We start from the raw sequence: 14,467 nt of genomic DNA on the forward strand, positions 1-14,467 counted from the left end.
ATTATTATTATTATTATTATTATTATTATTATTATTATTATTATTATATAAGATATTCATATTTCTTCTCCAAGCACATTTTCTGAATTTTTTAAATCATTTTTGAATTACTGACGTCAGAGTAAAAAACTAAAAACGCCATTTTACTATATTTGGCCCATGGTTTCATAATAATCCTATTTTGTCCCAAAAATTTTACTTCACATACCAATTTTCAACAATTTGGATACAACATTTACTGAAATATCGTAGATTTATCTAAATTGACATTTTTTTACAATTTAAACGCTTTTATAATTAAGCCTTTTTCTTTAATCATCACTTATATATATCCAATGTAAAGGAAAACAAATGTTTATTCCGAAATAAATAACATAGTTTGGTTCGCCTTACATTCCCACAGATTTCTAGCAATAGGACCGAAAGGTCCTGGAAAACATGAATTTTGCCTATATCTCGAAAACTATTTTTTTTGAAATTAAATGGATTCATATTCTGGTTTAGCGGCCTCAAATTCATCTAAAAAGTAGTGTTACTATATATTAGTTGCGTTTTTACAGCTTTTATTTAACTTGGTCATCCCGCGGAAATCGCGGAAATTTCCAATCGATTTTAAACTAACTTCCCGACAAGTTAGAGACTTGAAATTTTCAGCAAGTTCCAATCACGATGACAATGCAATTTAAAATATAAATGAATTCCCTATATGGTCCAGGGGTCTTGATTCAACTTTCTGATTTTTATACCCGAGCGCCCTGCACCTACGACCATACTTATACCTTTTCACTATCACACTTACCTTTACTTACTAAGTAGTGTTTGCCACAATATGGATCGCAAAGTACAGGGGGTAAAATAATAATTGTCGCACAGGTGTTTTGGAAAATAAAAGGGTCTTTTATAGCAGGGATTCTTAAACTTTTAAGATGGTGGAACCCTTACTAAACACCTTTCATTTTATGAAACCCCACATTAAATTACTAAAAATCAAAGGCAGTGCAATTTAAATATGGATAAAAACTTTTTCTACAAATACTATACATACCCTAAATTTTAATATGAAGAATGAAATTGTTTCATTGTTATCAAATAATTATTGTATAAAATAGCAGTTCGATATGTCTAAAGCTGCATGCGCATTTCTGGGGTAGCATCCAATTTCGACATGAATTTGTTTTTTGTATATGTGTAAGCTGAAACCCCTGTTGACAGAGTACGTTGTGACAGAAGGAAGCGAAGTTAATTAAGGTGGTCCTTTTAGCGACTTCATATTTACTCTTAACACTAACCCAAAACTCTTTCAGAGACACAGATTCAAATATGTGTTTCAATGTCGAAGTACTCTGGAGATCTATGAATGCTGCGTAAATGGATTTTGTACCAAACCGATATTACTACTACCATCCGAAAAATAATCTGACTAAGATTTCAGGTGATTTACCAAGTGCCTAGTTATGACATTTCATATTTCATTTGGCAATTCATCGCGTTCCTTATAGAAAGTTGTATATAACCCTTTGGCAACAGCGGCCAGCAACACATGCCGGTTAGTAAAATAAAAAAGCTAGCAAGCGTAAACTCAACTCTCTTATGTAGGTATAGCACTCAGTACGGCAATCATACCAACTACGAGTACATATGTATACTTGAAAATAGATAATTGCGTCTCGGGCAAGCTGTTTATAGAACTTTTCTTTTTGTGCGCTGCTCAAACCGGCCGCGGAGTTTATTAAAAGTGTTTTTTTTGATAACTTTCTAAATATTTTAATTTAATTTTATTAATTAGTTTTAAAATTTTAATCCTTATTTGTATTTGCCGGCTTGGGGAGATAAGTACGTGTTTTTTCAGGTGTTTTTTTTCTTACACTTTGTATAAAAGAAAGAAAAAAAACTATATAGGGTTGCTCGAATTAATGGCCTCTTAGTCACCAGTTCCGAGTTGTTTACGTATCTCAGTCGTTGTCGTAAAGCTCAACTAACGGAAGCCCCAAGAAGCCTGCAGCCTCAATGGGGTCGGTCCACAGGGACAAAGGCGTTAGCAGTGTCGGGTTTTCCGGGCATACGAAGAGATGTTTCGCATCGTAGGGTGTCCGCATGCCGGACACTTATTTGCCACATCTACGTCTAATATGCTCAGGTATGTGTTTAACCTGCTGCAGTACCCAGAGCGAAGTTGGGCCATTGTGGTTCTGGCCTCCCGAGGCAGATGAAGCTCCGTCTCGTCGATGTCCGGTGGTTGTGTGCCTAGAACGGCATTCGCACGTCTTGAGTCTACCTAACTCGAGACTGACTCCCTGTGAATGCCGGTCAAGGCCTGCCGATAAGCTGACGGGTCCCGAGGTTGTTTAATGAACCTCTGGACTTCGTCCGTCAGTTCGTATAGTTGCCTTCTGACATGCCTTGGCGAGGGCTCCTCTGCAAGCAAGTGTCTGTTCGAGTGTCCACGTCTTGGGCTTCCTACTAAGAATTGCTTGCAGAGCTTTCGGTTGTGCTCCTTTATGGTCAGCATTTTCACCTCGTTATGCAGGTGGTATTCTGGCGATATCAGAGGACATCCTGTCGCTGTCCGAAGTGCAGTGTTTTGCATCGTCTGCAACTTCAGCAGTCATGACAAAGATGGGACTTATCTGAATCTGAGAAAAATCGTACCCTTCGAAGACGTTCAGAAAATCATTGTAAATATCAATTTTCCATTAATAAGCTTCAGTAGGTACTAAAATATCGCTGTTTTCGTATTTGCTGAAAACTACCGTTATATGGGTAGTGGGCGTGGTTACAGTCCGATTTCGCCTATTTTCAATATCAGCCTAGCTTGGGTAAGGGGCAATCTACACACCAAATTTCGTTGAGATATCTCAATTTTTGCTCGAATTATCGTGTACACGGACGGACGGACGGACAGACAGACATGGCTTAATCGACGTCTCTTTTCACTCTGATCATTTATGTATAAATTTTTCTATATCTATTTCGGTTCGTTTTTGCTGTTACAAACAACCGTTATGTGAACAAAGTTATAATACCCTTGAGCACAAGTGCACAATTCAAATAAAAGTATTCACACTTTCAAATTGTGATTTTTTTTAATTTTATTTTCTGTCTTTATTTGAAAGTTTATTTTTCGATTGCCAGATGAATTACATTTATAAATGGAATAGCAGCATGATTCTCTCACGGCTCTCTTTGCACTTAGAAATCAAAAATCTGTAGTTCTCCAAAATTCTAAGTGAAGTTATTTTTTGGGTAACTACATACATGGGCTGCTCATTTGCCAGATATACAATTTTCAAGTGAAGTCAAGTATAAGTCTTGCATAACTGAGCTTTTAGACGAACAGCTGATAGAAATTTTGTTTACATTCAAAAGTATAAAACTGAAAACGTAAGAAAACAAATCCCGAAGTCTTATCCTGATACAGTTCACTGCCTAAACGAATAATTACTTACTTCTTACAAGTTCAATTAGTCGCATTTTACTATTTTAACTTCCAAACCATCAAATTCAATTTATGGATTTGCGTAAATTCCAACCAGCTGTTTTTCATCAGCGGTTTTCTTGTTGGCAAATTGCTGTTGGCAAATATTTTTCCAGCAGAAACTAGCAGCCTTCCCTCAAAATGAAATGTAATTTTTCTCTCAATTTCCCCAACTTTGCAAGTTTTTAGCATACGCGAACACAAAAAGCTGATAGTTTTTATAACTTTCAATAATTATCAGGTACTCGAAGGCAAATAATTGTGAACGGTGTTTTGACTTTACGAATTTCATTGTAGAGTACCTACAAAGACTCACAGTTATACCCCAGTAAAAGAATTATATGTGCAAAATGATTTTCCTCATTTTAGCTCTATGAAAGAAGAGTACAACTTTTTTCTGTAAATAAATACATAAATGTAAACAAATGTTTTCAATGAAACCTCGATCCCTTTTTGTCGTATATACGATAATTGCGGGAACTTAAAAAACTTGATATTGGGTGACAGGTAACAAGATCAACGGAAATAAGGTCAATTGACTTTATTTCCCACCCTGGTGCGAAATAGAGTCAATTGACATTATTACCTTTTCAAAATCGAAATAAAGTCAACAAAAATTTGGAATTAAAGTCATTGACGCTATTTCCTCATTCAAATGGAAATAGCGTCAACAATACTTAAAGTATGTCAATTCATAGAATAAAATGTTGTTCTTACAATAAACATTGCCCCGTAAGTGTTGTTTTTTAATAGATGAAAAAGGTTATTGCCAAATTCTCAGTGTGGTGCTATTAATCCACACACAATCATGAACTACCACCAATTAATTTTATTAAACAATTTACATTTACGAATATAGTAAAAACACGATGCGAAAAACCAAACGCAAAACGCAGCTGGAATACGAGAAATATTTGAAGAAAGAGTATAGAAATAATCCAGAATTTGCAAAACATGTTTCTTTTCCACAAAAATAAAGCGAACGCTATTAAATTGAAGAAACAGTCCATGTCCAAAAACCCCGGAGGAACACTGAAAGAATTCTGTGTTGAAAATTAGCATATTTTGAACGAATTCGGAATGTCTAAAGTGGAAAAGAAACCACCCTTTCTATAAGGAACCAATTATAGAAAAGGAATTTTCTTACACTGTATTCATGTCTCCGCCAGAAATTTGTGACATCATTTAAAAGCAGCTAAGGAGAACGACGACATTATTTATTAGATGGCACATTCAACAAGCCAATGTTCCAATAACTTACAAATATAAATATGTGAAATATCGAGGGCTTAAATTCATTAATGCCCTCTATCTGCAATTTGCACAAAAACTGATTTGTGATTTTAGAAACCATCTGGGACTTATTACCTGTCATCACTGATATATTACTTCTGATTTCCAATTTATAATAGTGTAAATTCTTCTGTTAAGCGTTATATAAGGTAGCATTAATATCACCGATGACAGTTAAATCTTAGGTGGATTTTTATATCAGATATGCAGTAAGGGGGTATTATTGAATATAAGTCCTCGATATGTTAAATATATAAAAATTGTATTTCAACGTATACAAAAAATAAACCTACCTGCGATACAGCACTGCGGGAGAGGGGGAAGGGGGGCCGCGGTGTAGCGTGACGTGGTGTGGCGCGCGGACGCCGGCCGCCGCGTAGCTAAGCAAATTTAATGTTTGAAAGAGCAATAATGTCAATGGATTTTATTTCGCTTTTAAAAAGGTAATAATGTCAATTGACTTTATTTCGAAATTTTTTAGTTTTTCCAACTCCTGAATAAATAAATATTTCAAATCATAAATTAACATTTGTTTATTTTGAATTTCTTTGACATTAGAAGCATTTCGAGAGAGAAAACTAAAAATGCTAGCAAACGTAAAAAAAACCCAATGGCGGACGAATAGAGCGTCGGTTTTACCTTAAAATATTTGTATCATGGTTCCATGAATTTTGAATTCGAGAAAAAATATTTTTTTTATCGAAATCTTTTCTATCCCCCTCTCAAGTGCTTATTTTAATATATAAAAACCCAGTGTCGCTATGTTCGTTTACGCTAATATCCGAAACCGCTTAACCGATTTCAACGAAATTTTGTGGGTGTATATTGTTAGTTCCAACTTAAAAGATAGGATAGTTGTGAACCCGAGAAAAGCATTTTTTCTATGCTTCTCACATCGTGCTTATCTAATACTAGCAGAGCACCCGACGTCGCTAACATGCATACTACTATTTGTTGCTTCTGCTCAAAAGGTGCATGCAGGAAAGTTCACTATGTGCGTTACGTATATAGAAAACTAGCAGAGTATCCGACGTCGTTCGGGGTAAACAAATCAAAATATAAAACAGTAATACAAATATTCAGTTCAGCATGATTTAAAGTAGACAAACCATTTTCTCTGTTTACATTAAGGCATCCTTTTGAGCCATACTTTTAGCTCTATCCTGCTTTAACTAATATATATTGATCATCACTTGTACTACAAATCTTGTTCCATTAGTAATATTAGGTGGACTAAGGTAACGATCAAATTTTTAAATTAAAATTATTCTACTAAGGTACATTCCGTTTAGCTGCCTATTCGATTAGCTGTTTTGAATGAACCTTTTTCGTTTAACAGCATCGCGAGATTAAAAAACGATTTAATCTTTCCATTTCAAACTAATCTAAAGACGGTAAGGTTTCAAAAAAGAAACACGCCCAGAGTTTTAAATATCCGAGTTATCTAATAGATGAATACATATATGTATATCCCCCTTTTACAAACTCATTTATATATACTTTACTCTGAACGCCTCCCATAGATACCTGTGTCTGAATACCAAATTTCAAGTCCATGTGACTTATGGTTTCCAATTTATGGCTGATACGCCTACGGGATGTTCCACGCCCCCTTTTATACACTCATTCATATACCTTCGTATAAGCGACTACCATAGATATATCTGCATACCAAATTTAAATTTGATGTGACTTATGGTTTTGAAGTTATAGCTGATAAGAATTTCCACGCCTATGGAATTAGCCACGCCATCTTTTACAAACTTATTTATATTTATCTTTTTATAAGCACCTACCATAGCTATACCTGCATACCAAATTTCAATTTCGTGCGACTTATGGTTCCGAGGTTATACCTCCTAACTATAAGCACCTACCATTGATATGTCTGCATATTAAATTTCAAGATCGAAGGACTTATGGTTCCGAAGTTATAGATGATAAAAAGGTTCACGCCTATGGGATGCGCCACGTTCCCTTTTACAAACTCAATTATATAGACCTTATTATAAGCACCTACCAAATGTGTATATAATTGCATACCAAATTTCAAGTTGATGCGACATATGGTTCCGAAGTTATAGCTGATAAACATTTCAACGAATATGGGATATGCTACGCCCCTTTCACAAACTCGTTTATATATACCCTCCTATAAACACCTACCATTGATATGTCTGCATACAAAATTTCAAGTTCGTGGGACTTATGGTTACGAAGTTATAGCTGATAAAGGATTCGACGCCTATAGGATGCGCCACGCTCCCTTTTACAAACTCATTTATATATATCCTCATATAAGCACCTACTATTGATATGTCTTCATACCAAATTTCAAGTTCATGGGGTTTATGGTTCCGAAGTTATAGCTGATAAAATATTCCACGCCTATGGGATGTGCCTCGCCCCTTTTACAAACTCGTTTATATATGCCCTCGTATAAGCACCTACCATTGATATGTCTGCATACCAAATTTCAAGTTCGTGGGAGTTACGGTGCGAAGTTATGGCTGATAACAAATTCCACGCCTATGGGATGTGCTACGCCCCTTCTTACAAACACGTTTATATATACCATCGTATAAGCACCTACCATTGATATGTCTGCATACCAAATTTCAAGTCAGGTGGGCTTATGGATCCGAAGTTATAGCTGATTAAAAATTCCACGCCTGCGGGATGTGCCACGCCCCTTTTATAAACTCATTCTTATACCTTCCTATAAGCGACTACAATAGATATGTATGTCTGCATACCAAATTTTAATTTCATGTGACTTATGGTTTTGAAGATATAGCTGATAAAAAATTTCACGCCTATGGAATGTGCCACACCCATTTTCAACAAACACAATTATACATATATACCCGCCAAAGGTGTTGCGGTTTTCTTCCATAAACAAATAAATTGAGTTTATTCATTATATTGAAGCCAATGCGAGAAAAAAATTTTAAAAAATCAACGGTAACTTTTAGCCACTTAAAACTTGCACATTATCAGACTAAAATTGATTGGGCTATAAAACTGCCATTGACATCTCTGCATACCAAGTTTCAAGTTCATGTGACTTATGGTCTGGAAGTTATGGCTGATTAAAAATTTCACGCCTATGGAATGTGCCACGCCCCTTCTACAAACTCATTTATATATATGTACCTTCGTATAAGCACCTACCACGTATATGTCTGCTTACCAGATTTCAAGTTCGTGTGACTTATGGTTCCGAAGTTTTAGCTGATAAAAAATTCCACGCCTATGGGATGTGCCACGCCCCCTTTTGTAAACTCGTTTATATATACCCTCCTATAAGCACCTACCATTGATATGTCTGCATACTAAATTTCAAGTGTGTGGGACTTATGGTTCCGAAGTTATAGCTGATAAAAATTCCACGCCTATGGGATGTGCCACGCCCATTTTCAACAAACACAATTATACATATATACCCGCCAAAGGTGTTGCGGTTTTCTTCCATAAACAAATAAATTGAGTTTATTCATTATGATTTATTTTGGAACGAATTTCCGTCAACCCTTGTCAAGTTTGGTTTGCAGACAAACCGGTTTCGGCGTTGTGCCATCTTCAGTGTCATTTTCGTTCATTATTCATTATATTGAAGCCAATGCGAGAAAAAAATTCTAAAAAATCAACGGTAACTTTTAGCCACTTAAAACTTGCACATTATCAGACTAAAATTGATTGGGCTATAAAACTGTGTACTCAGAAAAATTCTAATACTTCCAAGAAAATAGTTTGAAATTTAGGTGAAAATTTGTTGCACTTTTTTGTAGTTTTCTACAAATTGTTAATATTAGGTATATATGGAGTTTGTATGAGAATGAACTATGTTTTAATTGAAAATTCTTAAAAATAAATAAATACACATAAGTGGCACACAATATCACTTTGAAATGGCGTGCTATAGATATGACCGATACTGTACATACATACATACTTTCACAAATGTTTGGTAGATATACAAATCTCGTGTGACGGTGTTAGTGGTCGAACTCTTCCTAAACGGCTTGACCGATCCTCATGAAATTTTTTGTGTATATATGGTAGGTATGAGAATCGGATGTAAAGTATATTTCATGCCGCTAGGTGTAGGGGGCGTGGCACCTCCCATACAAACCGAATTTTTCATATTGCATATCTCTGGAAGTGTTCATGGTAGACTACTCGCATATGGTATGGAGATATATGAAAACAATTGCATTGTCATGGAGAAAAATTGCGGTTGTTGGAAAAAGGGGCGTTGCACCTCCCACACAAACCGAATTTTTCGTAAAATTCATGGAAGTGGTCTCGAACATGGTATGGAGATATATGAAAGCAATCGCATACTCATGGAGAAAAATTGTGTTTATCGTAAAAAATCAAATTTTTCGTACTGCTTAACTTTGGAAAGTTGTCATGGTAGATTACTCGAACATGGTGAGAGATATATGAAAACAAGCGCATACTCATGGAGAAAAATTGCGGTTATTGGAAAAGGGGGTAGATTACTCAAAAATGGTATAGAGATATATGAAATGAATCCCATACTCTTAGAGAAAATTGGGGCTATTTGAAAAGGGGGCGTGGCACCTGTCAAACGCACTGAAACTATTACGTATCTTTGTATTTCGGTACAGTTTTGCTAGGTTATTTAAGACGGCAATAGAAATATGCCCTCTGACAACCACCAAACCCTAATATTAGAAGATAAATGCGTCACTGAAAATCATGAACGTGAACTGTTGGTGAAAATGTTAGACCAAAATGTTTCAATACAAAAAAAATATTTTGGGCGGGACGAAGTTAGCCGGGACTGCTAGTGTATTTATAAAGATTTTTATATTCTTTTGATAGAGTAAATGAATACAATTATTGGGGAAAAAACATCAAATATCTAGTATTGGGTTTTTATTTAGCTAATTGAAGATCGAGTATCGCACATATAATTTTTTTCTGGGTACGTTGTACCAAAAATTGAAAATATACGCCATGCATATGTTTGCAACAGCGGATATTTTCAATCTGGTACTTGTTATTCAAGCAATTGCAAAGTATTCGTAGCTCCGTTCCGAAAATTGATATGCTGTAATCCGATCGTAACTATCAGCGGCGCTGCCAGCTAAAAAAAAGTAGAATACAAAGGATTCAGTGGCCGATGCACTTTTGTCCCAGGAGGAAGAACACCTAACAGTTGCATTAATATACAAAGGAGATTGATAGGAGATTGTTCTGTTAGCTTAAATGATAAAATGTAAGCTCCCTCCTTTTAAGGGCCTCCATTTCACTAGATATTGACCTGCTTTAATTCTTGGAACGATTTCCCAAAATTCTAGCACATTCTCTTAGCTCCTTTTACAAAGCCTCGACCAATGCCCGGCCTTTTGTTCAGGCATTCCACCAGTTTTTCGTATTGCGAACCATTTGTTGTGATCTTCGATCTGATAATTTTATAAACATTTAATAATATTTTTTTTTTTTCTATTCACACTTCAACTTACATACAAACTTTTGCGTTTACACTCCTTATTTTATTGATATTATAAAACAATTTGTTTCGCTCCTCCACGAGTGGCTATTCGTACAAAATTTCCGACAAATACATAAAAATGACAGCTACGTCGGATTCAGGCATACCAACATTACGAATTTCGAAGATGGCCTACGAATTTCGAAATTACGATACGAAAACGCGGATTACAGCAAACCAATTTTACGATTCGTAGCAAAATCGAATCTACGACGGATTACAGCATAGGGGTGTATATGTTGCATTTCCAGGGCCTTATCTTCTTTTAATTCCGAAAGCTCCAACTCTTCGCTTTTCTTAAGAAGTAGTATTTCGGATATCGTTATTTCATCCTCAATTATGTTACATAAAAAAGGGTTTATAACGTATGCAAACGTACATTTAAATAATTTCAAATCGGCAAATTTTTTTTCAAAATCTGCTTTTAAATCATGTGCAATATTTTTTTCTAGCCTGGAAAATGATGAAATATTCTTTTTTTTGAGGTCATGAATAAAAAAACGTAGTTTAGCTTCGAAACTTAAAATAATTTGCGGCAAATCAAAATCAAAAACAAATTGCAGTGACAAATTCAAGTTTTGCAAATGTTCCATTATCTTGGTAGAGAACATTAAGTCAGAAAGCCAATTTTCATTCTCCAATTGCGGGTCATGTTCCGATCTCAATTTGCGTATGTGTATATAAACAAGACCAAATAAAACAACAATACAACGGAAAAGAATGTCCAGCAAAGAAGCTTGTATTTTGAAAAGTTAAAAGAGCCAAAACGTACAAAGCAAAGAGAAAGTAAAAAGAGCCGCACTTTGCTAAGCAAAGAGCCGGATTTGGCTCAAAGAGCCGCGTTTGCCCACCGTTGGTATATTGCGCAGAAGCATGGACAATGACAATATCCGATGAGGCGGCTCTTGGGGTATTCGAGAGCAGCGTTGCCATTTTAGCCGTTTTCCGGCTAGATTTAGCCGGTTTTGATAGCAACTAGCCGGAGAAAATTCGATCTAGCCGGCAGCCGATTTGTTACCCGGTTTGTAAAAAAAAGTTAGCCGTTTTTAGCCGATTTTACTATTTGCCTAATTTTCAGGTGTAAAAAAGTAAACAAGTTGTTCGAAAGCAATAATGCAGACCCAATGAAGATTTTTAATGAACTCAATGTTTTACTTTCGCATCTATGCTCCCTAGTGGTTATTAGCGCGGACACATTTGATCCTATATGCTCCCCGTTGGAACCATACCTTGCTCCATTTCCTCAGTTTTATCACAGTTTTGAAGAGTATTTAAAAACAAAAGTAAGCACAAACGCTTTTGACCACGAAGCCGAGAAAATAATTCGAGAAAATGGTCGCTATTTTATTATCACTTTAATAAAGGAATTACGCCAACGCCCCCCCTCAAATATTGCCACACTAAAAAAATTTACTTTTTTTCGGTTGGAAATGCATTAAGAGTAATTAAACCAAAAGTATTTGTTCAACTACAGCAACAAAAACAAATATAATGCCGACGAAATAACATCCGTAGAGATGCAATGGCAACGGTTAACGTTACATACCTGGAGTAATTTAGACTCAACTGTAAAATTTTAAGTTTATCAATTTCGAAATGCCCTAGGAGAAAACCCTTTTGCTGACCTTTCCAACCTAGTTTTTAGTTTTCTTGTTTTGCCTATAAGTAATGCAGAAGTAGAGCGAATATTTAGTTCAATGAATATAATAAAAACTAAGGAAAGAAATCCAATGTGCGTTAAAACGTTAAACGCTATTTTATATATAAGATACGGTTTAAAACGCGAAGAAAAATGCTGCCATAATTTTACTGTAGATGACGATCTCTTAAAATTAATGAATTCAGGTGATATATACAATAGTGATTCATTTGATGATGAGGAATATACACTCGATATAAATTAATGGTGTTAACTAGTCTTTCGTTTCTTGCGATTTATTTAAATAAAGCATGTGAATTTTCACTAAAACATTTTAGCCGTTTTTAGCCGCTTTTTTTTGCCAATCTAGCCGGTCGGCCCAAAAAGTTCTGGCAACACTGTTCGAGAGTAAGATTTTGCGGAAGATTTACGGGCCTTTACGCGTTGGCCACGGCGAGTACCGCACACGATGTAATGATGAAATGTATGAGCTTTACAACGCCATAGACATAATGCGGCGAATTAAAATACAGCGCCTCCGCTGGGTTGGCCATGTCGTTCGAATGGACTCCGACGCTCCGGCTCTGAAAGTATTCAACTCGGAACTCGCAGGTGGTAGCAGAGGAGGAGGGAGGCCACCACTGCGATGAAAATACCAAGTGGAGAAGGACTTGGATTCACTTGGCATTTCCAATTGGCGTCAGTTGGCACAGAAGAGAAACGACTGGCGTGCTTTGTTGAACTCGGCCAAAACCGCTTAAGCGGTTACAGTGAGGAAGAAGAAGATTCAGTCGCTTTATTTTTTGCAACAAAAAGGCTTTATTCTTAAACGCATTAAGGCGAAGCATCAGTCTCTTTTATTTCTAACGTATGACTCATATCAATATCCAATATGCGCAACCATAACGAAATACCAATTTTCAATAAAGTTGCGCAAATTCAATACTTTTATCTCTTATGTTTGAGAAATAAAAGAGACTGATGCTTTGCATTAATGCGTTTAAGAAGACAGCCAAAACAAGCGGTGCAAAACAACTGATTGGGAGTTCAACTGAGTCAACCAGGGTTGCACTTGATGACAAACTGGGGTTTAAAATTGACCGTTTAGGCTTGTTGGCTTTACCCGAGTAGTAAAAAGCATCAGCATGGTGAATACAGGTTTTATCTTTTTTACTTACCCGCAATTTGCGATGTATATCGCGATAGCCTATGCGTATGACGTCACGACTATTTGGAAGTAACAGTACGTTACGCATTTCCAAACCACTTCGTCCTGCTGAACCCTCGTACAATGCTATAAGCACACTCATCAGTGCCGTGGGAGAAAATGCAAAATTATTCCTGTTGAGTATCGAATGATAATGAAGGATGCGATAGGCCAAAGCGTTGCTAAGATCAGCCATAAGATTCGCTGGTGACAGATTTACGGAGTCCAGATGGCTTGGTAGTTGCTCTGCTGGGGGCAGTGGTAGCGGTTGATGAAAATTGTTGTGGCGAAAAGCATTATGATCGACATGTATGATGTGTGCATTAGCCACCCGTAAAACTGACAAAACGATGATTGATGAAGTCCACAAATTCCAGTGAATATTTAACTTACGATCAATTGTAAACATGATGTAGAAGTAATAACCCCGTCAGAATGGGTACTTGTACGTCAATAACAGAAAAGTATGTGAATGAAGTGGCGTACGTAACGTAGGGATATGCCACAATGAAGGTGTTGTGTCTGCAAATAATAATCAGCTGGTCCTTACACAACTCAATTTTGCAGATACAATAGCTTTCACTGTACAATAGATAACGTCACTCTTTTTTACTAATACATTCACACTTCTCTTGGTGTCTTCGTCACGGTCTCTGGCTTTTCAAAGACAATTAATACATATTCACAATTATCTTGTCTTGTATAAGCGCAAGGTTATACAACTGTCAGCATTGTCGGACTTATGCCTCAGTTATGCATACTTGGCATTGCATGAGAATTGCCACTTGAGGAATCTGTGAAATGAGCTTTGCGTGTTAGCTGTTACCCAACGCACAGCATTACATATTATCCTCTGTGATACCACAAAACGTTTTATGTGACTTATTACTTCTGGTGCTTAATTGATCTGTTATCTGTATCTGATCGCTTCTGGCAATTGTTCATCTTCATCAGCCAACGGTAGACAGTTGTGTCATTTGTTTATTAGGGTGTAACGATTTGCAGATGCATTCCGGTTCAAGTAAGAGACCATCTAAGTGTCAAGGGTACTAACAGACATGGAACGTTTTGCCGTATCACCGACGATATGTAGAAGTCTGATGGTTTTTGATTTCTACGTAAAAGTGACAGTGCAAAGCATACATAACGTGCGTCAAAAGTTGAGCGTTGGCCAACGTTCGTTGGGTCCGTCGACGCAGGGCTTGCAATCTGACGCTCTCTATGCATACACACACAGTCTACTCAACAGTTAGTTTCATCGTTGAGCGGAATGTACGCAAAACAACCATTCTGACCGTGTAGGCCACAATACAGTAGTAAACTTTT

At 36.4% G+C, this 14,467-nt stretch overlaps 1 protein-coding gene across 1 annotated transcript in view; it reads right to left on the minus strand.

The window, feature by feature from the left end:
- LOC118753163 overlaps nucleotides 1-13,591 on the minus strand; it is a gene marked incomplete at its 5' end in the record, with an annotated part of 72,341 nt that extends 58,750 nt beyond the window's left edge. Inside the window, 1 exon segment of the mRNA XM_036488060.1 lies at nucleotides 13,113-13,591. Within this exon segment, the coding sequence (XP_036343953.1) occupies nucleotides 13,113-13,550 (438 nt within the window).
- Nucleotides 13,592-14,467: the final 876 nt, after the last annotated feature.

This window comes from Rhagoletis pomonella, unplaced genomic scaffold, assembly GCF_013731165.1.
Source record: "Rhagoletis pomonella isolate Grant_MI unplaced genomic scaffold, Rhpom_1.0 Rhpom_scaffold_00001, whole genome shotgun sequence".
In the NCBI taxonomy this organism is placed as follows: Eukaryota; Metazoa; Arthropoda; class Insecta; order Diptera; family Tephritidae; genus Rhagoletis; species Rhagoletis pomonella.